General features: G+C 42.2%; 1 protein-coding gene across 1 annotated transcript; it reads left to right on the top strand.

Moving 5' to 3' along the window:
• Nucleotides 1–7,885: 7,885 nt before the first annotated feature.
• Nucleotides 7,886–13,175, top strand: LOC146352121 (uncharacterized). The gene is made up of 6 exons (XM_084829645.1): nucleotides 7,886–7,976; nucleotides 8,572–8,779; nucleotides 9,950–10,069; nucleotides 10,921–11,040; nucleotides 12,455–12,678; nucleotides 12,935–13,175. Exons 1-6 carry the CDS (start codon nucleotides 7,897–7,899, stop codon nucleotides 13,173–13,175), a joined length of 993 nt encoding a protein of 330 aa, XP_084685771.1. The 5' UTR covers nucleotides 7,886–7,896.
• Nucleotides 13,176–23,305: the final 10,130 nt, after the last annotated feature.

Raw genomic sequence — 23,305 nt, forward strand, 5'->3', positions numbered from 1 at the left:
AACGGTGAGGAGGAGGATAATGTAAGCCGCCTTGAGTTCCTTGCAAGAGGGAGAAAGGCGGGGTATAAATGCAATAAATAAATAAATAAATAAATAAATAAATAAATAAATAAAATAATTATATCCCAGTTTCATATTCTAGGGACCCCTTAATAGTTTGTAGAGTGTCAAAATAAGAGTGGGAGTCTTGAAAGTCCTGCAAAATGTGATAGATTTTGTTAAAACAAACATTGAATCAAAACTACGCTAAAATAAATTTATGATTTTGGCCCTGCCCATACCTACAAAAGAATCCTAATCCACATTGCTAAGATGTTGGAACATGGGGTAGGATCCAATGGTGCCATACCGCTGGCGCCTAGCACCACCAGTCCCAGTGTGCATGCAACTGGCCTCGTTGGCAGCAGTGCTTGTGCAGCCCCTACCGCAGGTAGCAGCAATGTAGCGCTTCAGGGGGCGAGCTCCCAAGCAACCGGATCCTACCCATGGCATCAAAAGAATGGCTCTAACCTTCTGAGCAAGTGTTCCCTCAAAAACAAAATAACCTTGAGCTGCCTATTATTAGTGTTTGTATTATTTAAAGAGTGCCTAAAGTTTTCCAGGTACTGTACAAAGATGAAAAACAACACAGACTTGAGTCTAATAGACACAATAGGAAAAAAATGGGTGATGGGAAAAAGTAGATAAATGAGCAAATCCAGGCACTAATTTTTCATTAAATTACATAATATGTAATAAACGAGGTATTTTTAAAGGCAATGGTAATACCTAATGATGGCTTTGGGAGACGATGATGTAAAATGTCTACTCCGCAGAACTGTTGCTTCTGCGGTGACTTCTTACAAATGCTGCTCTCCTGATGTCCTTCTTGGAAGTCAGGGATGCAACCTCCCAGTGGCCCTTGGTGCCTTAGCAGAGGTCAGGGCGTGCATTATTGCGAGTATGATGCTTTGATGAGCAGAATGGCTGGCCATTCCATGGTGCTGGAGACTATTGTGGCTTCCTTCTTCAGACACACTCATATCTGAAGCAAAGCTCTTAAGTGGAAAGCCATGGGCTTGCACACTTTATGGAAGAGAACACATGTTAATCAAATACACGCATAAATCCCGTGAACACGTCACTGGCTGATCCCTGAGACAGGCTCATGCAATTTACAACACTTGTTTTTCTATTGAAAAGGTTAACATCATACACTTGGGTACTTTCAAAACCACATGGGAGCTGCTGTTATGGCAGATCTATTGAGAACAAAAGGTGCGACCCACTGACTCTGACCAAAGCTTAATTTGCATTTTTTGCTTGATGCTTAGATAAGGAACATAGAATGTGCCACTTCTCTCATTTGTGTTACCTTCTGAACATGTGCATTCAAGAAAGGGTTACATGATAGCAGTTTTCAACCGCTGATTATGCAAAATGCATATAGTTGGTTTCCCTTGTTTGATGGGTTTGCATTTCTAGCAGTTCTTTAACAGAAAAAAAGGAGAGCTGGCATTTTCTGCTGCATTTAAATTAAAGCCTGTTAATATTTACTCTCAATGGCTGTTAGCTAAATGCATTTAAGATGGAACACATTCTGACCTGTCCAAAGAATTGGCATTTTCCAGTGCTGAGAAAATGGCCTTTGAATGAGTAAATCAGCTCTTCAAAAAATTTAGCCAGAGGAGTAAATACCTCTTTCTACATAATTTTGGGGAATACACTGATGTTGCTGTTTGAGTGAGTGACACAAAAATAATTGCAAGCTGAATAATAGAAACAGACAAGTAGGGACCTGTGAAGAAGTCACACGGGGTGGCAAGGAAAAAATAAGATTTCCCTCCTTTTGCTGTCAATCCTCCTCTTGTGGGCTCCAGGCCCAGCAATGGCTTTAGGGCTGAAAGGAGGCAGGGGTTCAGCTTGTTCATTCTCCTTCAGCCTCTCCTTTGGCCCTGAAGCATCATGGGGGCTATAGAACCCGCCCTCACCACCACCACACACAAATTGGAACCCGTTAGCGTCCACACACAGGCACTGAGGATTCCCTATATAGAGACTGGTACTTTGAGGGGGAAATCTTTGTAAGTTACCCTCTTAGGGCAGCTTCCAACAGGGCTTCAAGACATAGAGGTACTGAATACACAGGGGCGCCCTTTCAGGAGAACAGGGGAGCTGTTCCTCCAACCCCAGTGTTTTACAACTTGTAAAATTATTCTCCCAGAGCACTTTTGCTTTAGTTGATAGATGCATTTAGCTGGGTAGCATGGTGGTGAAGCGACATGACACCTCCCCACACCCCCCCCCCCCAGGTAAATGTCTCCTGATCACACGGAGGCCTCATTTGTGATCTCATCAAAAAAGGAAAGAAATAACATGAACCAGGCTTCTACATGAACAGGTGTTCTCATGGAGGGCTTAGTTCACACTGGAGACAGCCTTTGTAGTGGAGGGAGTGGGGAGCCTTATGCTGCTTCTCTACAGTGCTATTTCAGTACTTCAGCTGAATATATGTATTACATTTATTTTTTTCATTTCTATACCACCCATTAGCTGAAGCTCTCTGGGTGGTTTGCAACAATTAAAACCTTAAAATATGAGATGATAAAATACAATATAACAGTTTCAAACTATAGTATAAAATATAAAAATAATAACCAAATTGAACCTAGGAGCAATGCAAATTTTAAAATACAATGCCAGATTTAAAGCAGAAACTGAAAAACTAACATGCCTGGGAAAATAAAAAGATCTTCAACTGGCATCAAAAAGAAGACCATGTAGGCGCTAGGTGAGCCTCTCAGGGAAGCTCCTTCCACGTACTGGTCTAGAGCTATATTTCTGACTAACTCATAGATTGAACAAACTGAGTGACCTTTCTTATAAGCACATGAAATGGGTTTATGCACTCCGTGTACATGCCAAAGGCACAAATCCCTTCCCTTAAGAAGGGTGTGTATGACAATGCTGTACTATGACTGTAAGGTATATAAAAGGAAGAAAAAAAATAACCGCACATGTTCTTTAATTCCACTGCTTTGTTGCATGTTAGAATATGCCCAAGAATGGGCCTTTAGCCCTTGCTGATTCTTTGCATGCACACACACAGAACTGATAAGCTAAAGTGATGCCCATCAACGCATTGGAGTTTGCAGTGCATGCAGAAGACTGTGGATCCTGACAAGTTTGAGGCATATGAGGAGCCATCCTCAGATGATGTCATGATGCTGTTAGTTTGTTTCAAGTGATTTATGTTTACAGCAGCCTTCCCAAGCTTTGCCCCTTCTAGATGTGTCAGACTACAACTCCTATCATCCCCCAGCCATCAGGGGCCATGCTGGCTGGGGATGATGGGCATTGTGGTCTAAAATGTCAGGAGGGTGCCAGGTTGGGGCAGGCTGTTTTACAGGAAAATGCACAGAACCTGTTCCATGGAAAGAATAATTCTTGGGGACCCAAGGTAGAACTATTTTCCTTGTTTCACAGTTCACTTTTAATTGCCCATCTAGCTATGGAAGTTGCACTAGTAAAACTACTTGAAGCGTTCAAGAAATAGGAGGCCTCTGTGTAATTAAGAGCCTTCTCAGCAACTGCACTGAAGCTGTGGAATTCCCTATTTAGGGAGGCTCACCTTTCTTCTCCACTGACCTTTCATTTCCTGGTGAAGGCCTTCCTTTTTTTAGCAGGCTTTGGGCCTCCTGAGCAGATGATTTGATCGATTCCCTAGAGAGTGAAATTACGTTGGTGTAATTTGTTTTTATCACCTGTATGTCTGTCCTTTAATTTTTATGTGTTCTTAGTCAGTCAGTTGATTTGACTGAATATAACCATAGGTTCTTACAATTTTGCAACAACAATAAAGGGACACACTCACAGAAAGACAAAGGTTGAACAAGCCACTCAAATCAGTTCATCATGTGCACAATCTACAGCAACAGTTTTTAGGTCCTTTGCTCTAATCTTTTTAGCAGCTGCTGCAAATGGGGCTCCTTGATTAGTTACATAAGGATCTGTATCTGCAAGTAGTTTACTCATCTGCTCAGCCACAGTTCTAGCAGACATTCCTCACAGTAAAGGTGCAAGAAATCTTTCCCTGGTACTGACATATAGTTGAATATATTTTGTTGTTTATTCGTTCAGTCACTTCCGACTCTTCGTGACTTCATGGACCAGCCCACGCCAGAGCTTCCTGTCGGCCGTCACCGCCCCAGCTCCCCCAAGGTCGAGTCCGTCACCTCCAGAATATCATCCATCCACCTTGCCCTTGGTCGGCCCCTCTTCCTTTTGCCTTCCACTTTCCCTAACATCAGCATCTTCTCTGGGGTATCCTGTCTTCTCATTATGTGGCCAAAGTACTTCAGTTTTGCCTTTAATATCATTCCCTCAAGTGAGCAGTCTGGCTTGATTTCCTGGAGTATGGACTGGTTTGATCTTCTGGTTTGATCGTCCAAGGCACTCTCAGAAGTTTCCTCCAACACCACAGTTCAAACGCATCTATCTTCCTTTGCTCAGCCTTCCATATGGTCCAGCTCTCACAGTCATAGGTTACTACGGGGAATACCATTGCTTTAACTATGTGGACCTTTGTTGTCAGTGTGATGTCTCTGTTCTTAACTATTTTAACAAGATTTGTTATTGCTCTCCTCCCAAGAAGTAAACGTCTTCTGATTTCCTGGCTGCAGTCAGCGTCTGCAGTAATCTTTGCGCCTAGAAAGACAAAGTCTGTCACTGCCTCCATGTTTTCTCCCTCTATTAGCCAGTTACCAATCAAGCTGGTTGCCATAATCTTGTTTTTTTTTAGGTTTAACTGCAACCCAGCTTTTGCACTTTCTTCTTTTACCTTCAGCATAAGGTTCCTCAGCTCCTCCTCACTTTCAGCCATCAAAGTGGTATCATCTGAATATATATGTATATATCATCATATATATAATGATATCCTCGATTTCTGGAGTCCCACATACAAAGGATTTGAAATACAGAAACATTTCTATACCTCCCATCCAGATATGCAGAAGGCACAGCCAGGAAGCATAATTCCGTAAATGCTTTCCTTAGCTCCGAGGGAGTCAAGGAATTAAGATAATTAGAGAAAAAAATGTTTTAATTCTGAATTTACTGATGGAATCTTGCTGTTGTTTTTCAATGTTGGTTGTAAGATGCCTTGAGCATTTTCTTTTTAAAGGAAAGGTGGGATGTAAATGCTTTTATAAATTACATAAAGTAACAATTATTCAGGTATTTATTAGAAACTTTGGGTAAAATCCAATAAAGTCCTACTTAGAGTAGACCTATTGACATGAATGGGACTTAAGTTAGTCTAAGTAGGGCTTATGCTGGATTTTACCCTTTGTATTATTTAATAAACATTGATTACAGTGAATTTATTAATAATTAAATCTGTGTCCCAAAGATATTGTATCCTAGTTATAGACATAGACACATAATACATTGCTGGTGTGCAATCCTTATCACACTTTAAAGGGAGTAAGCCCCATTGAACAAAGTAGGACTTTTAAGTAATCATGTCTAACTAAGGATGGGGAATCTCCAGCCTATGGGGGACTCCCTGGGTTCAGTTTTTCCCACTTAGCTGATTGGAGCTGTAATCTCCAATCAGCTAAACACTGGTTACACCTCCCGTCCCTGTAATCTCCCCCACCCCACCTCCTTCCTGCCCCCACCCCATGCTACTCAGTTGATTGGAGATTACAGCCTAGTAGCAAAAGAAAGGGAGCAATATTGAGTTCTGTTGTCAAGCTGCCCATGGAGCAAGAGATCACTCCTCCCATGGGCAGTTCACTTTGTTTTCATGCTATATGGTGAGAACAGAAGCCAAACTAACTGAACATTTGTATCTGTGGATCTTGTTTGTGTCTATGAATGTGAGAGAGCATGAATGTGTATGTGTTTATGTCTGTGTTAATGAGGTGTATGTATGTATATACAGTCAGGGCCAGAAATATTGGAACAAGGATAACTGTTTTGGCAGTTGGCCTCTGTACACCACCACATTGAAGTTGAAAGGAAACACACCTAGATGGGAACGAAGTCAGGACTTTCAGCTGTCATTCAAGGGGTTTGACAAAAGTGGGGCACTAACCATTCAGAAAGGACAGCCAGTGGCATATACACACACCCATCATTGGTGGCTCATAAGTAATGGAACAAACCATCATTTCAAACTTAAGGATCGCCTTTAATACCTGGATGAAAATCCTTTGCAGTCAATGACTGCCTGAAGTCTGGAACCCATGGACATGACCCAATGCTGAGTTTCCTCCCTCGAGATGCTTTGCCAGGCCTTTACTGCAGCTGCCTTCAGCTGCTGCTTGTTTGTGGGTCTTTCTGCCTTCAGTCTTGTCTTCAGTAAGTGAAAAGCACGCTCTGTTGGGTTGAGATCAGGTGACTGACTTGGCCATTGAAGAACATCCCACTTCTTTGCCTTAAGAAACTCTTGGGTAGCTTTTGCTGTATGTTTTGGGTCATGATCCATCTGCAATATGAAGTGGCATCCTATCAGTTTAGCACCATTCGTCTGAATCTGAGCAGAAAGTATAACCTTATACACTTCAGAATTCATCCTGCTGCTTTGATCAGCAGTCAGTTCATCAATAAACACCAGTGACCCGGTTCCATTGGCAGCCATACATGCCCATGCCATAACACTGCCTCCACCATGTTTGACAGACGATGTGGTATGCTTTGGATCATGAGCTGTTCCTTTCCTTCTCCATACTTGTCTCTTCCCATCATTCTGGTACAAGTTAATCTTGGTTTCATCAGTCCAAAGAATCTTATTCCAGAACTGGGCAGGCCTTCTTAGGTGTTTGCTGGCAAAGGCTAATCTGGCCTTTCAGTTGTTGAGCATTACCAGTGGTTTGCACTTTGTTATGAAGCCTCTGTATTTACATTCATAAAGCCATCTCTTGACTGTAGATGTTGACAATGACATGCCTACTTCTTCATGAGCATTCTTGACCTGGCTAGATGTTGTGAAAGGGTTCCTCTTCACCATGAGCAGAATTCTGGGGTCATCCACTTTATTTGTCTTCCGTGGTCTGCCAGGCCTTTTGCTGTTGCTGAGCTTGGCAGTTAATTCCTTCTTTTTCAGGATGTTTCAAACTGTTGTATTGGCCGCTCCCACTGTTTGTGCTGTCTCTCTGATGGGCTTATTTTGTTTCCTCAGCCTAATAATGGCCTCCTTCACTCTCATGGTCACCTCTTTGGACCTCATGTTGGGAGTTCCAGTGAACAGCTACCAAATGCAAATGTAACACTCAGAACCACCTCCAGGCCTTTTATCTGCTTGCTTGGTCATGGGGTACCCAGGAAACAGGCCACAACTGGCCATGCAGCTGCTTGTCAGCCATTTGTTCCACTACTTATGAGCCACTAACGATGGGGGGGGGGATGCCACTGGCTGTACTTCCTGAATGGTTAGTGCCCCACTTTTGTCAGACCCCTTGAATTACAGCTGAAAGTCCTGACTTCGCTCCCATCTGGGTGTGTTTCCGACTGCCAAAACAGTTATCCTTGCTCCAATATTTCTGGCCCTGACTGTATCTGTGCTTTAGCCCACCCAGTGTCAATATGTGGTCCCTGGCCACTTTTCCTCAAGGTAAAGCGCTGAACACCATGTAGTGCTGTAAGTGCTGAACAAATTGGTTCTCTCATTTTAGAATTAGGAAATGCTCCAATTGAAAATGGCAATAAGCAAAAAGAATAATAGATTTTGTTTTGGTATATCCTATCGCCTTGACAAAAAGATTCTTCTCATTCTCTCTTTCCAGCCTTCCACTTGGAAGTAAACGACAGAATCCTATCCAGTGGAATCTTTTCAGCCCAGTGTTGATTCCCATGTGGCCTGATGATTAATATCAATTCTCCTTTTCTACAGCAGCCTGGAGTAGAGCTATCATGGTGAAATATTGTGCAGCCTATAACTGCAACAATTCAGACACAAAGTTAAATAGGAAACAGGGAATCACCTTTCATAGGTAAGCATGAACTTTCTGGGCATAGTGTCTCACAGACAATCAGGCCCATAGGAAATGGTGTTTTAGAGCAGCAAATCCCCCAAAATAACATTGCAGGGTACTCCAAATAGTTTTGCATGTTTCTGAAATACTTAAAGCAGGCAGAGCTGCTGTGCTTCCTGTGCTTGAAATTAGGCAAGAGTGTGATTTCAGCTTCATTTACACAAGAGCAAAAATGGGATAATAAACCTTGAAACTTTATATTGGACTGTGTGTGTTAGTAGCAGCATGGGGCAGTATTCCATAGGGTAGGGTTGGGCAACTTGTGGCTCACCAGATGTTTTGGCCTACAACTCCCATCAGCCCTAGTCAGCATAGCCAATAGTAAGGGTTGATAGGAGTTGTATGTCAAAACATTGTAAGCCAGACGTTGTCCACCCCTGCCACAGAGGAACGCTATGGAGGGATGTACAGGAAGAACACGGTGCTGGTATGAAAAAGAATTAGTATTTCACAAGAAAGGTATGTCACAAGAAGCTCATCAGACCTCTTGTATGTTTATTCAAGTAAGGCTACCGGTTTGTAACCTTACCCTAAGACTGCTGTCTTTTACAAGGTTTCCCAAGGATAACACAAGAAAGCAAGAGTGGGCCGAGGCAGTACATCGAGTTCACCCTGTGAGTGGCAAGCTTTGGATGCCATCTGAATGGGACATGATTTGTTCCCAGCACTTTAACCTGGAGTGCTTCAGAGAAATTAATGGAAAGAAGTTTCTCAAGAAAGGAAGCTGTCCTTCTATATTTTCCTTTCCCGACACTTTTAAGGTATAAGATAGTGTGATATTCTAGGTGCATTACACACAGTTGGTTTGTTACAACTTCTATATACTATAGTCCATGCTGCTCAATTTTGGTGGGATTTACAGTGACAGTTTGGATTGGTGCCATTTTCTCAAGTGTATTATTGCATTATTATATGAAGTGTGCTGGCTACGGGTCTCTTTTCAGGTGCAACATGGGGTTGGGTGTACAGCCTGTTCTGTATGAGGTTGTACTTCCCTTGAAGGAACAAGGTCATAGTGTGGGGAGGGGATGCTCTGTGACCTAGCTTTGCTCCTGGATACTCAGGTAGTGGATTATCTACACCCTTTTCCTGGAGAAGGCAGATCTGGCAGTTAGACATCCGCATTGCATTCTATGTGGTGTTGTCCTTGAGAAGAGTTTGGAAACTTCAGCTGGTGCAGAACTCAGTGTTATTGTATATTTTTTTTAATTGTTGTGCCTTGTTATCAAAAGGCAGGATAGGGGGGAAAATTAAATACATAATCTATACCCCCATTTAAATAGCAAAACTTCAGGACAGTATCCCATGATGCTACTTTGCTCTTTGTTGTTGTTGTTCAGTCGTTCAGTCGTGTCCGACTCTTCGTGACCCCATGGACCATAGCACGCCAGGCCTTCCTGTCCTGCGCTCTCTCCCGGAGCGTGCTCAAGTTCATATTCATTGCATCCGTGATGCTATCTAGCCACCTCATCCTCTGCCGTCCCCTTCTCCTTTTGCCTTCAGTCTTTCCCAGCATCAGGGTCTTTTCCAGGGAGTTTTCTCTTCGCATTAGGTGGCCAAAATACTGGAGCTTCAGCTTCATTACCTGTCCTTCCAATGAGCACTCAGGGTTGATTTCCTTTAGGATGGACTGATTTGACCTCCTTGCAGTCCAGGGCACTCGTAAGAGTCTTCTCCAGCACCACAGTTCGAAAGCATCAATTCTTCGGCGCTCAGCCTTCCTTATAGTCCAGCTCTCACAGCCATACATTACTACTGGGAAAACCATAGCTTTGATTAGACGGACCTTTGTCGGCAAGGTGATGTCTCTGCTTCTTACTTTTACTTCTTACTTTTTCTTACTTTTTTTTGCTCTTACTTTTGGGCTAACCAAAGTCTGATTGCTGTTTCAGTTTCTTTCCTCCTCCTAGTAACTGTTCTTTGTTTCATAGAAAGTAAACATTCCAAAGAAAAGAAGAAAGAACTCCAAATGCACTGGAGCATTTGACTTCACTTTTCTCCTGGCAGATCTCGGCAAAAATGAGAGGTGCAATCAGCAGATCACACAAAAAGTAAGCAAAATTCCTTCAGTGGAGGATAAATGATGGCCAGTTGCACTTATATTTTTACTCTGATCTGTTTTGTGCTTATTAGTTAAGTACCAATCCTATATGTGTCTACTGAAAAGGAAGTACCATTGATTTCGTTGGTGCTTATTCCCTGGTAATTGGGTATGAGATTGCAGTCTTAACGTTTGTTAAGTATACTGAAGAAAAAAATAGCTAAGATACACATATTCTCTTGGAAGTCAATTGCTGCAAATTTCCCATTGATTTAATGGATATGGATTCAGCCAGTATCTGCACGTGTGGAATTTATTGTGAGCCAATGGCTGTGTGCAGAGGAATATTTAAGATAGTGTTGGACTGTAAGCCAAATCGTATAAATTCCTTTAACAGTTGTCTAAGGGGCATCTGATTACTGTTTGCCTCACTCAACGTCAGAACCGCTACAGCTATGGTTCAGTGCTCATTCAAATTAGTGGCCTTTTTTTTCTTGTTGCATTTGAGGGGCAGGAATGTACTCTTGGGAATCAGACCCATGCCTGAAAGCATAATAATATTGGAGCTATCGTGTGCTTGCTTACGTTGGGAAGAAAACTCCTGTACTACACATATCTTTCCTCCAAGACAGGTGTATGTGTTATAGCTACAACATTATATTTTCATCCTTCTTCAGCTCACGGGTGTGATTTCCAACTAGACAGCAATATCTTTTAAAACATAGTGTGAGTGCTAGAGAAAATAAAGAAAAAGGAGGAAGGAAAATAATGTGTGCCCCTCATCCCCAAACCTAGCAAAGCATTAGTCTGGGAGAGTTACATTTCCACTGAGGATTTAACTAGTGTTGGTTCTTTTTGTAGACAATAGCTAATGGTTCACAGAATTCACTTGAAAGCATCAAAGAGCATGAAGTGGATCTATACAGCTTTTCTTCAGAGATCAGCCCCGCTGCAGAGTATAATACAAAGTACACCCTCATGGTAAGCATGAAAACAATAACTCTGTCAAGTCATGTTCAGGCTCTTCTGATACTAAATCTTAAATGCAAAAGGTAAGCAATTGCTTAAAGAGGGATTTTGGCCCAATCCTGAAATGTTATACAGGTCAAATCTTTAAGACACACTTCTATCAGGGTATTGAAACATGGTAGAGGACTTTAGATTGATCGTAAATGGTACGGTTCAAAACATATTTTATATGTTGTGATCACTGATATATACAGTTTTATCTGTATCTATGGAAATATAGAAGACATCAGAGTTTGCAGTTATCTGTACAACTCTAACTGGATCTACTGCATGTCTGCTCAGAGAGAGAGAGAGAGATCTGGTGTCTTTCCTTTCCTGTTGAAAATAATCTTCAGCTGTTACCACGTAGCCAGTGTTTTGAATAGCAGCTATTCATTCTTAGTCCTGTCCCCAGTGAACAGATGTCCACTTTTCATAACCTCAACAGAATAGCTTTAAAAATTACCTTGATGAATACACCAACCTAAAGTCTAAGGCTAAGCAGATGACATTCATAAAAATACAAGATGTTCTTGATATCAAAAGTGGAAGCTTCAGAGTGGATGCAATATCCAGATTAGGTAGGTCAAACTGAGGAGCAGAGAAAGGAAGGGGTAATGAGAGGCGGTGGTGTTCATTTTGTATAAAAATTAGGTAGTTAGTAGTGCATACATGTCCCTTTGGTGATATGCTATATAGACAGCTAAATTCAGTACTTGAGGTACAAGCTTTACAAAATTGTTCTTTAAAACATTTGCACCATGCCTTTCTTCAGTTGCTCAATGCAGCTCACGTCAATTAAATGTATTTATGTTTACATACAATCTTTCAGTAAAAATGCTCTGAAAGCAGTTTTTATTAAACATTTTAGTTTTAAAAAAAACTTAATAAACAGTAAACAGCAGGAGACAGAAATGTAAAATTGTGGAAGCCATCCTCAGCAGATTTATTAGGGAATAAGTCCCATTTAATTCAGTGGGATTTACTTCTGTGTAGCAGATTGTGGTGCTTATCTCTCAAAAGCACAGTGAATTTTTTTTTTAAAGGTTTTACCTGTCTCTGAAAGGATACATGTGAAATAGACCATCAGGTTTCCTGAGAAGGCTATTCTATAACTTCGGGCCACCACTGAAAAAGCCCTGCTCCTAGTTGCTGGCAGTGTGACATACAAGAAAGATGGTACTTGGCTTCAGTGGCAACTGTAAAACTCAGTGTGTGTGTGTGTGTGTTGGGGGGGGTTATAAGGCTGAAGGTGCTCTCTGAGATACCACGTGATTTCTAAAGAATATAGGCAAATGTGTCACATAAACTATGACTAAAGGAAACACAGTTTTCTTCTTCGTGTCACTATTAATGTACATGTTACATTGAGTGTTCTTTGTTTTAGACAGAGCACCATTACCATATAACAGATAGTCCAAAAATGCTGAAAGGGAAACTGGATGAACTTTTGGCTGAGAATGGTGAGCTGAGAAGATTATGCTCATGCACCTCAGGAGGCAGATCAGCAGAGACAAGATGGCAGGGCATGACACCATGTCCAGTCTGCTCCAGCACTTGTGCAGGCAGCACCACTCTGGAGTGGACCAGAGTGCAGGAGCAGGGCAGAAAGTGAGAAGTCCCTCTCTCTCAAGCTTCTCTCTACAAAAAGCAGCAGGAGCTTAGGCAGGCCACCATAGAGGATTTGGGGTGGGGGAAGTTCAGTGGCACAAGATGTGGATTCCAACACCAAGTCAGGTCACTGAGCATATAGTGAAATGGTGACAATAGTTGAATAGCCCTTCTTTGTTGTTGAGCCTGCAGGGGTCAGATGTCTGATGGAGCCCATGAACCCCTGTTATAAGCTGCTGGCATACACCATCTTTAGTAAGAGAGTGGTGCCTTCCTTGTACTGGGCAGCCAGGGAAAATGTGCTGGAGGAGATGCAAAGGGCAGAACTGCAGATGGTGCATTTCATCTCTGATATCTGGAACATGCATATCAGTTCCTTACAGGCCACTGGTGGAAGCCTGTGGAGACAGGAGCAGCCAGAAGCGAAGGACGTGTTTTGTACAACAGCTGAAATTCAACAGGCTATGAACTCGCATAGTGGATGGGTGAATGAATGAATGAAGCTTATTGCAATGGCTGGTGGACCAACAGCTCACCAATGATTACTTGGTCACTTACAGTAGGGCCAACAGGCTGAAGTTTATGCAGGACGGACAGTTTGTGAGCACCTGCTGCATTCATTGCTCACGTGTTCCACCTAGTAGTGTGAGATGCCCTTCAACTGGCCCATCCTGCATCTACCTTTCTGAAATTTTGCAAGGAACATTCCTAGGGACACCTCTATGTTGTATATCATGTTCATGCAAATTTCCTACAATCCACATGGGCATTCAACTCTTAAAAAAAAAACACTTAGCTTTTAAATGTGCCTAGCATAAAACCCCTGGACATATTTGATCCTTTGCAGGCTTCATCCTGTTGGAAGAGGCTACTATGCGTGCAGCTTTCATCAATTTCTGTGAAACTATAAACAACTTAATTTGTTGATTTTCCCCATGTAGTCAATGGGGAAGACATCCAAGGCTTTAGAAAACAACCCTCTGCCCTTGATCCAAGGTGAAACGCAATGTTAATCTATGCCATTGAGGTGAGGCAAGCCCCATCTGAGTCAACAAGGCGGGTTCCAAGGTGAATATTTTTTCTGTGCATACCTTTAGAACAGACCTCCTGAAGAACAGATTGCTTACAAATGTAGATGTTTTACTGGACATTAAGCATTCTAATGATACGTTGAGGGAACCTAGGTATGCAAAGGTGTGTCCCTGGACAATAGTGGGTTTTTTATTCCTAGAAATCATTGATACTATAGAAATAATGCACAGTACCTCTGTTTGGGTTTCATGTATCTGCTATGATTAGCACTTCAATTTCTTGCAAGATGTTGCACATGGTGAAAGTATTTGGTTACATACACATGGTATAGCAAACTGAAAATTTCTTCCGGACATCTTGACCTACATTGGCTGACAGTAACCAGGTTCACACAATCACTGAGGGGAAATAAGCCACAGTGGCTTATATCCCCTGCTACACATGCCAGTCGTATGCCGTGTGTGTGTGCATAATTACCCTTGCCAGCACAACTTGCCCTGTCCTGTGAACCCGGTGATGGTGGCTTGTTGCTGTGGTAAACAAGCCATCCAGAACCAGTGAGGGTAATTTTTTAAAATTAATCTTTTATTGTGAATTTTTACAAAACAAACTGAAAACATTACAAAACCTAAAAAAAAGGAATGAAATAAAAATAAAAATACAACATGTTCAAAATCCTCAGTTTCTAACATTACAATATTCAAGCGAAGAAGAAAAAAAAAGGTTAGACATGCACTTCAGTAAAAGCAGACCAAATATCCGCATATAAGTCCATTTGCACGTTTTGCCTATATCCCACGCTTTCAAATGTTGCTAGTGTTGTTAAATCTTCAGTCCATTACATTAGAGGCGGTGAGCTTTTATCTTTCCAATATCATACTATCAGTCTTTTAGCAACCAAAAGGGCATGAAAAATCCATTTACGCTGACCATGTGTTACGTTCCAAGAAGCAGGTAGGTAATTTAAGAGACATTTACATCAGTAAATATTAAAGAGCTTTCCAATACAAAATTTAGCTGTACAATAACTTCCTCCCAAAAGGAGGCAGCCATTGGGCATTTCCAAAACATATGAATAAAAGAAGCATTGACTGCATTACTCCTCCAACAATTAGCCAAATTTGACAAGCCTTCACTAAAGTGACATTGTGGCAAGGGTACAGTGAGGGTAATTATGCAAATCCCACCAGCATGTAACCAGCACACGCGGTGGGGGAAATAAGCCACCATGGCTTATTTCCCCCTCCATGATCATGCATTCAGGCCCATTGTAGTTCAGTAGCATTTCACTGTAAAATCTGAAGACTAAACATGTTACCCAAAGTTTGTTAGATCAATTAAATTCGGCTGCCCTACTATTTGAAGCTGCTGCCACATTAACAGGTTTTAAAATTCTTTCCTTCTTCAGTTTGTTGGATAATACAGACAGGAAGCAATAATTATGTGTGACCATAGTGATAACCTCACAGTATAAAATGTCATTATTATTTATATGTGCATATAATGGTTTGTGAAATACTGGTGTTCGTATGTTACCAGGAAGGCAATTGTTAACCATTTTAAAAACTGATTGAACTCAGGGATGGGGAATCTCTAGCCACAAGATGGGAGATAAGATGGGAGATTAGAGGGGACAGGCTCTGGGGTAGAAACTGCTGAGTGATTTAGGATGTAATCCTATGCTTGTTTAGACAGAAAAAAAAGTCCTCCAACTCCCAGCATTGCCCAGCCAGCAATTCTGGTTGGGCAATGCTGGGGTTGGAGGACTTTTTTCTGTCTAAACATGCATAGGATTCTGCCTGTACTCCTGCTTTTGGGGGTTCTCCTGTTATTTGTAAGTAGACAGGCAAAGGCATCGCTTGCTTACTCATGAGTAGACATGCCGATAATGCTTACTTCTGAGTAGACATCCAAAGGTTTGATACTTGGAATGCATTTTGAAAGTGCTGCTGAGTGATTCAGTCCTGCTTACTTATGAGTGGATATGTAGAAGCCTTGTCCTTCTTACTACTGCATAGGCTTAAAATTGGTAATAATCACATTTTGGCCCTGTCCATTCTGACTTTGGCCATGCCTACAGATTAAATGCATTCCCTAGGACCTTTCCCAGATAGGAATTCAGCCCTTGGGACAAAAAAGGTTCCCCACTATGATGAAGATGCATTCTGATCCAATGTATTTATACACACATGAATGTATTCCTAGTAATGTGTACTGCTTACTGAACGATAAAGTGGACATAAATAACAAAGTGTCTTGTGGCACCTTAAAGACTAACATATGTATGGCACAAACCCTCACAGTCACCAGCCTGCTCCACAGGATTAATAAACAGAGAACAAACCATTTCAGGCCATACACTGATTTATTGTTATTAAAAAGCTTTAGTTTTCACATTTTTTTCCGCAAGTTACTATTAGATACTCTTTGTAACGAACAGTTGACAGCAGATTCAAATGATGATGTAATTATGTGCACATTGTATCCTGACAGACACACGGCTCCCAGTTGCTCAGCAAGCCAAAAACAGGTTGTGGAAAGGTACCCCCGGAATGGCTACCTTTTTGTGCCCGGATAGAAGCTGCAAGATTGTGTTTGAGGCATCAGACTGCTGGAATATAGTGCTGATGGTTCTGTAGTGATAGAAGTTACAGTCAGGCTAATGAAGCAAAGAACACTAGAAGTAGGGGGTGCTTATTTAGAAGAGAAAGTTGGTATTTCCCTAAACCTTTGATATGCCTCTTCATAAACTTCGATATATCCTTCAGGGGCTGTCACAATGTTGAGCGGTTCTGTCATCTTTTCAAAACAACATGCCTTCAAACGTTCCTCTGCCTACTGTGTCTTAGATCAGGCTCTTCAACATGGAAATCAACATATTGGCCACACTACATTGTGGGTGAACTCCTGCCAATGATTTCAGGTTGTGGGGATCAATATAGTGTATTTCTCCATGTGTGGTGCTGTTGGGGCCCTAACTGGGAGGCTTGGGGTTTGTGTGCAGCTGCTCTTTATAGTAAGCCACCAAACTGTATTGCAGCAACTATCTAGGCAGCTTAATATGCTCAAGCGCTGGACTGACCCCTCCCACCCAGGCTTGCCATTGGATTTTCCTGGATAGGAAGGACTATAACACAGCTTTCTGTCTCTCAGTCAGGTCTTGCTTGAGCAACAAGGTCTTCCTGAGCTCTGCTATGTTCCTGTATTTTTGGCTGTTCTCTGCTCCTGGCTTGCTGATTAGTCCTGACTTCTTGCTTGCTCTTCGATCTGGCTTCTGGGTTGCCCTTTGCTCCTGACTACTGGCTTCATTTTATGGCTCCTGGTTCATCTTAGACCGCTACCCCATAGCTCAGCTTTGATACTGCAGCACCTTAGGCTTTTCCCACATGCGTTAGGCATGCACAGGGACTACCATACTACAGGAAGTGATATTCTTGGTATTCCAAGATCAATAAACGAGTACTACCTTAATATCCTGATGCCAGTCACACTGAGGACACTGCTCCCAGTATACACCTTACCATTTTGTTTCTAATTCTAGTGCAAGTTTCTTTCAGAGGTGGCTGAGCCTAATATGGCTTACCCTTTGCTTTGTCTGAACTCATTCAGTAACTTGTATTATATTGATGCAATCCAGCACTGATAATAACTTTAAATACATGGCCCAGAATGATCTAACCAAAAGTAATGCTTCTGGGAACATTTCCATAGGGATTTGACACAAATGAAGGAGGAAGGAATTAGAGCCCAACATATATGCCTGCCTCCTGTTGCTTGCTGACACACAGCAAAAAGGCCATCGCAGAATAATTATCAGGCGAGTTTCAAGAAGTGAATGCCCAGGGCAACTCTGGATAAAAGCAGCAAGATGCATGGCAAATGTATAGATAACCAGTAATAAACAGTTTTTTTCCTGACTGGCACTTGAAAAACCATGCACTCTAATATATCAAAATGCAGGGGGGGGGGGGGGCTTTCAGTAGGGTTTTAGAAAAATGTGAAGAAATGATAGGGACCAATTTCAAAATGAGTTACATATGCACAACTGTTTGACTAATGCATGTAAGTGTATCAAATGAGGTTTTCAAAAATGTGGCATTTGGTATGGATGTACTGCTTTAAAAAAGAAATGATAATATTCAGAATACTGGCAACCATCAGTAAAGATCCAGATGTTTGTTAGATGTGGCTCCAAATTCTGATTTGGAATCTATCAAGATCAGCTGCTTCTCATTTAATTTCTGTGGGGGGGGGGAGGGGTCTGTTCAGAAACATCTACAATCTGTTTCCTGCAGATTTTCTGGGATGCAGAATTGATAGCCTGGCCCTAGCATAGGGTTAGTACTGACAGAGCACTTTATAGATCAGGTTGTTGCATTCAGTCTTTGAGCCTGTAAAATGAACTGCATGCATGTTCTACAAGATTCTGTATCTGGACTTATTAACTAACACACACCATTGTAGAACATTTTTGTGGCATCTCCCCAGCTCTAGTAATCGCCGTAACTTATTATCAAACTGTGAGGTCCAGGCCTACTGAGATTTTCTGGTCTACCTTCTATAAAACTCCATTGAAAGATCAAGCTTTTACCTGTTCCTCATTAAAAAAGAAAAGCGGTAAACTGCAACAAGTAGCTATGAATGCACTGTGTATTTCATATGCAGCATCACAAGGGGTGTGCAAAACTGCAGCTTTATTTTGGAGGGAATGCTGTAGTGCACATCTCTTTTTAGTCATCTTGTTGCTGCTAAATTTTCTTCATATTTGCAATTTAATTATCCTTAAGGCATACATATTAAGCTAAACATGACTTTCAGTCATGTCACACATAAATGGATTTTCCTGTCATTGTTCAGAAAGGGGGATGGTTTCAGTGTGACTGAGCAATCTACAAGGGGAAGTTAATCTTTCAATTCAACAGAAATGGCCACTAATTTCAAATGGCCAGCTTCATCTTTCTTCAACAGAAGTGCCCATTTCCCTGCTTCCCATAAAATTGTCTAATAATCGAAATGAAGCAGTTCCCATGTGTGTTGTTATCAAAAGGTAATTGTTCGTGCCTCAAAGTTCTCAAGAGTGTGATTATGTTGATAACCATACTCTGTATCATGTTGTATATCGATTAACTAATAAAACCACAGTGTTGTTATTCAGAGGAGGAGCGAAGATATTTCAGAAATCAATCTAAACCTGAAAAAAAAAAAAACCTTTTTGGACTAACCAAAGCCACTACCCCTCTAGCCCTATTTAAAACCTTTCTGTAAATTTACAACTGGTATCCAGTATAATGTCGTACTTGTATTTAGGAAATTGGTCTATTAAAACTATATCTAGAAACATGGTAGCCCAGCATAAACACATTTTCAATAGGATATGAAGCAATGTCCTGGAAATGCAGTGAACAATAGGTAACAACGTATACACGCACTCATCAATGTCTTATCACACATTTGAACCAGGTTTATTAGTGCTGATGTGGATAGTAACATCATACAGTCAACATTTTCTAAATTAAGCTAGCTGGTGAGGATGTGAGGCAGCTATTATTTTCATCACTGGGGTAAAATCTATTTCATTTATGAATCCCACCCCTTTGTATGCATCACATTTAAAGAAAAAAAAATCAACAGGAATTTTTGAGAACATTTAACAAGCCAATTGTCCAGGAATTATTCTAACGAATTGACCTGATGCACTTTAGCAGATCTATTCTTGCAATATGAACGTAGATGTTTTGCACAGAATTATTTGTGGCAAGATTGGGACCATGAAATCCACCTGTGCTTCACTAGCAATTCCAAGCTAGGATGAACAGTTTTTCATGTGTTCATTTGTTTGTATTTGCTCTAATGGGTTTAGAAGTCACCATATCACCAAGCGCTTTTGCCCAGTAATATCAGAATGCGGTTCAGATGGAATGCCCAAGTAGAGTTTGACATCTCAGAAACGAGACATGTGCGCCCCCTTCCTTCATGAATGCCATATGAATTATATCCTCCTTAGCACAAACCACAGCTTGCCATTACATCTGAACTTCTAAACTATACTTTGTGTTGAAGAAGAAATAAGTAATTAAGGGAGCAATCCTATGGCTGCTAGACAGCGGCCAGAGGATATGCTGTTTCCCGTGAACCAACCTCAGAGCCCGCACTCTGAGATCAGTTCCTGGAAAACCGACCTCCTCCCATGTCCGTGCTGCCTCCAAGGCAGCACAGAGAAGCCCTGTCCTCCACGCGCAGAACAGGAGCACAGAGCGGCTGAAAAGGGGCGGGGCTGGGGCATTCGGGGGCAGGGAGTGCCGAACTGCATGTACAACACATCCTACGTGTTGTATAGCTGCCTCCTTTCCCACTCAGCCCCCCCGCGCCTATACAGCCGAAAACAACCATCTAGCAGAAAAAGCAGGGCAGGAGAGGCGTGGAGGGAACGAACCCCCCATGTTTCTCCTGCCTTGCTTTGGATAGGCGGTCGCCTATCTGGATAGGATTGAGCCCTAAATTGTAGAGTGTGATGGGAAGAGAGATGGGGAAGGAGACCTGTGCAAGCCCAGGGCTTGTTCTTGTATCGCCAAATAATAGCTTGGTGCTGTGTGTGAACCAGCTGTAGATCTTAAAGTTTAACTGGGTTATAAAGACACAGGAGAGCAATCCTGGGCGTGTCTCAGGGACCACAGGATATGGCAGATCCCCCCTTCTGAGGCTATAGACATGGCTACAACAGGCGAAGGAATCCTAGATCAGGTGATCCCCTGTCCCTCACCCCTTGCAGCCATGGCAGAAAGCACCGTGGAAGCTGCTCTTCTGAGGTTGCAACAGTGATCTCAGAAGAGCTCAGGGAGAGGAAAAGGGCGCAAGAAGCAGGGAGAAGGAAGAAGAGAGGACAGGATCCACAGAGTTCTAAAGCTCCTCTGTTGCCCATTCTGCCCAAAACAAGTTAGGTCAGCTACAAAAGCCAAGATGCTTGTCTAGCTGAAAATGTAAAAAAAAGAAGGAAGAGGAGGCATTTTCGCCTCTGTCCTCCCACCCTGCCTGGCTCCTGCTGGCAGGGCACAGGACAGACAAAAAGCTCCAGTCTTGGAGCCCTCTGTTTAGTGAGCAGGAATCCCTTAAAATTGTGCTCTTAAATATTCAGAAATAACTACATATGTCATTTTTTAAAGAAAAAAAAACTCTGTTAATTTTGGGATATCAAAATATAAGGGTTTTGTGCTCTTTCTAAATGCTAAGCCATGATGGGATGTCACCATGGGTGGTTGCAGCATGGCAAACCTGGGGTGGTTTTTCTGTTGTGGGTTGTTTTTTTTGCAAAGAAGCCACCCTCAGAACCCATGGCTTGTAGTAGGGTTGTTTAGGGTGGCTTGTTCTCAGGATGGCTTGCTGTGATGTCTGAACCCGGCAGAGTTGCTTCAGCGTGGGTTTAAAATGGCGAGAGTCGCTTGGCAAGAGTGGCGAAAAACCCTGCTGGCCACTCCTTGCAATCTTGCTAATGATATCCCCTATTACATTTTGAAATGACACTAATCAATTTACTCGGCCACTTCGTTGCCTCCCTAGGCAGCAACATCTCTTTTTTTCACCTTCAGGAAGATTTAATGTGATTTTCCCCACCACCACCACCACCTTCAGGAAAGATTTGCACTATTTAACTTAAAGTTACAAAGTTATATTTCTGCTGATCTCCCCAAAGGTGGGGGAAAATAATGTGGAATTTGCACAGAGTAGAGGTTTTTTTGTAGAAAAAGAAATTCTACACCCCCCCCCCTCTACTCTGCTAATGGGACTCGACCTTGGGGGAGTTGGGGGGCGGCGACGGCCGACAGGAAGCTCTGGCGTGGGCTGGTCCATGAAGTCACGAAGAGTCGGAAGCGACTGAACAAATAAACAACAACAACAAATTCTGCTAATGAGTGCAAATGCGCTCATTAGCAAAGTAGACTGATGAGGTTGTGTTGCAAAGGCCCACGGGATACATGCTGGGAGCAGGCGTGGGACTAGGGGAAACAAGCCACAGCAAGCTGCAGAGTGCCTGATTATCTGTCAGGAGTAACGTGGGTTAGTGAGCAAACAACCAACCCAGCATAGCTTATTTCCAGGGTGGCTTGTTGTGATGTGTGAACCAGCTCATTGTCAGCCTTCATTTTGTTGGAAGGAAAGGAGGTCTAAAAGTGGGGTAGCAGTTACTGAGAAAGCCTATCTACCTGCTCTTCCAGTTTGAACTTACTGCATGGAGGCTGACATCAACAGGCTCCCTGCTAGTTACGATGGGTCCCAGTTCCTTACCTGTGCAAAACTTCAAAAGAGAGCTTTTGAACAAGTGAACAAGGACCTAATATTTAAATATTGATGTACCCCAAACTAAGCTACTTCATATCATATATTTCTGTGATATGTGATATTTATGCAAAACATATTAATGCGTCATTGTCTCCTTGTACACCACAGCAGTTGTAGAGGGACATAAATAAAGGCAGTTTGGACAGCTTTGCTTCACTAGATTCACATGTGAGCAGGTGAGTAAAGGTGGACTATAAATCCCACATAAAAGAAGAGATGGATTAGGTTCCAAGATAAGAATAGCATGATTATCTCTCAGCACTTTACAAAGGAGACTTGCTCATATGCTCACTTCTCTGCAGTGAGATTTCTTGTAAGTTACAGATATCCATGTAAGAGGAGAGCAGATGCAATTGTTCGCCTTTGGCCTATCAGTGGGTTCAGTGGTAGCCACCAGCCAGCTAGCCATCCCCCTCACAAACTCCTTCTATTCTCTCAGGCTTTGTAAGACATCCTTGTTCTAACCTTGATGCTGATAATAGTGTTTGATGTCATCATTGGGGGCGGAGGCAGCCTCGGCCAGTAGCAGTATTCCTTTCAGAAAGGTGTTGGAGCTACTAGCTTGGTTATTTTGCCACCTCAATGGCAGTTGATGAGAAACAACATTCTACTCTACACAATATGTGGTGGGCTAGAAAGCTGACCCCTCTCTTCTTGGCACCAGAACATGTCCAGCGGAGCCAGAAGATCATCGTTCCATGATTAGAGTCACAGAGAAAATATCACCCCAAGTGACATACCTGGCAAAATTCCAAATGACTGAGGCCAGCACTGGCACTTGTAAAGCTTTGCTCAGTATGTGTTTTTCAAACAACTGTTTTGTTTTTCTGATCTGCAAACATACCTCAGATTGGCCTGTTCTGTTAAATTGCAAAGAATCGTCTTTAATCAAACAGGAAAAGCAGCTTCATAAATCACTAAGAAGAAAAATACACCACAGGCTTTGTGCCACAAAAACAATACAAAACAAAAACACACATTGTATGGAGGCTTTGTTCTTAAAGGAGGGGTTTGGGGGTTGATTTTCGGTTTGCTTATCTGTTTTTAACAACCACAAAAATGTTGTTAGTGTTGGAGACAAATAAAAACGTCAAGGGGCAAAACTCATTTCTGAGTTAATGAAGGAGTCAGAGAAGGCTCGCCTCAGGATTCCTTTCAGATTAAATGCCAAATTCTGATCTCAGTGCAGCAGGCGTGACTCCCATTTGAAGCTCACGGATTCAGGAACTGTCTGCAGAGGTGGGGGATCCTATGGCTCACT

This window comes from Heloderma suspectum, chromosome 2, assembly GCF_057233095.1.
Source record: "Heloderma suspectum isolate Gila_16-S chromosome 2, 16-S_ref, whole genome shotgun sequence".
Lineage (NCBI taxonomy): Eukaryota > Metazoa > Chordata > Lepidosauria > Squamata > Helodermatidae > Heloderma > Heloderma suspectum.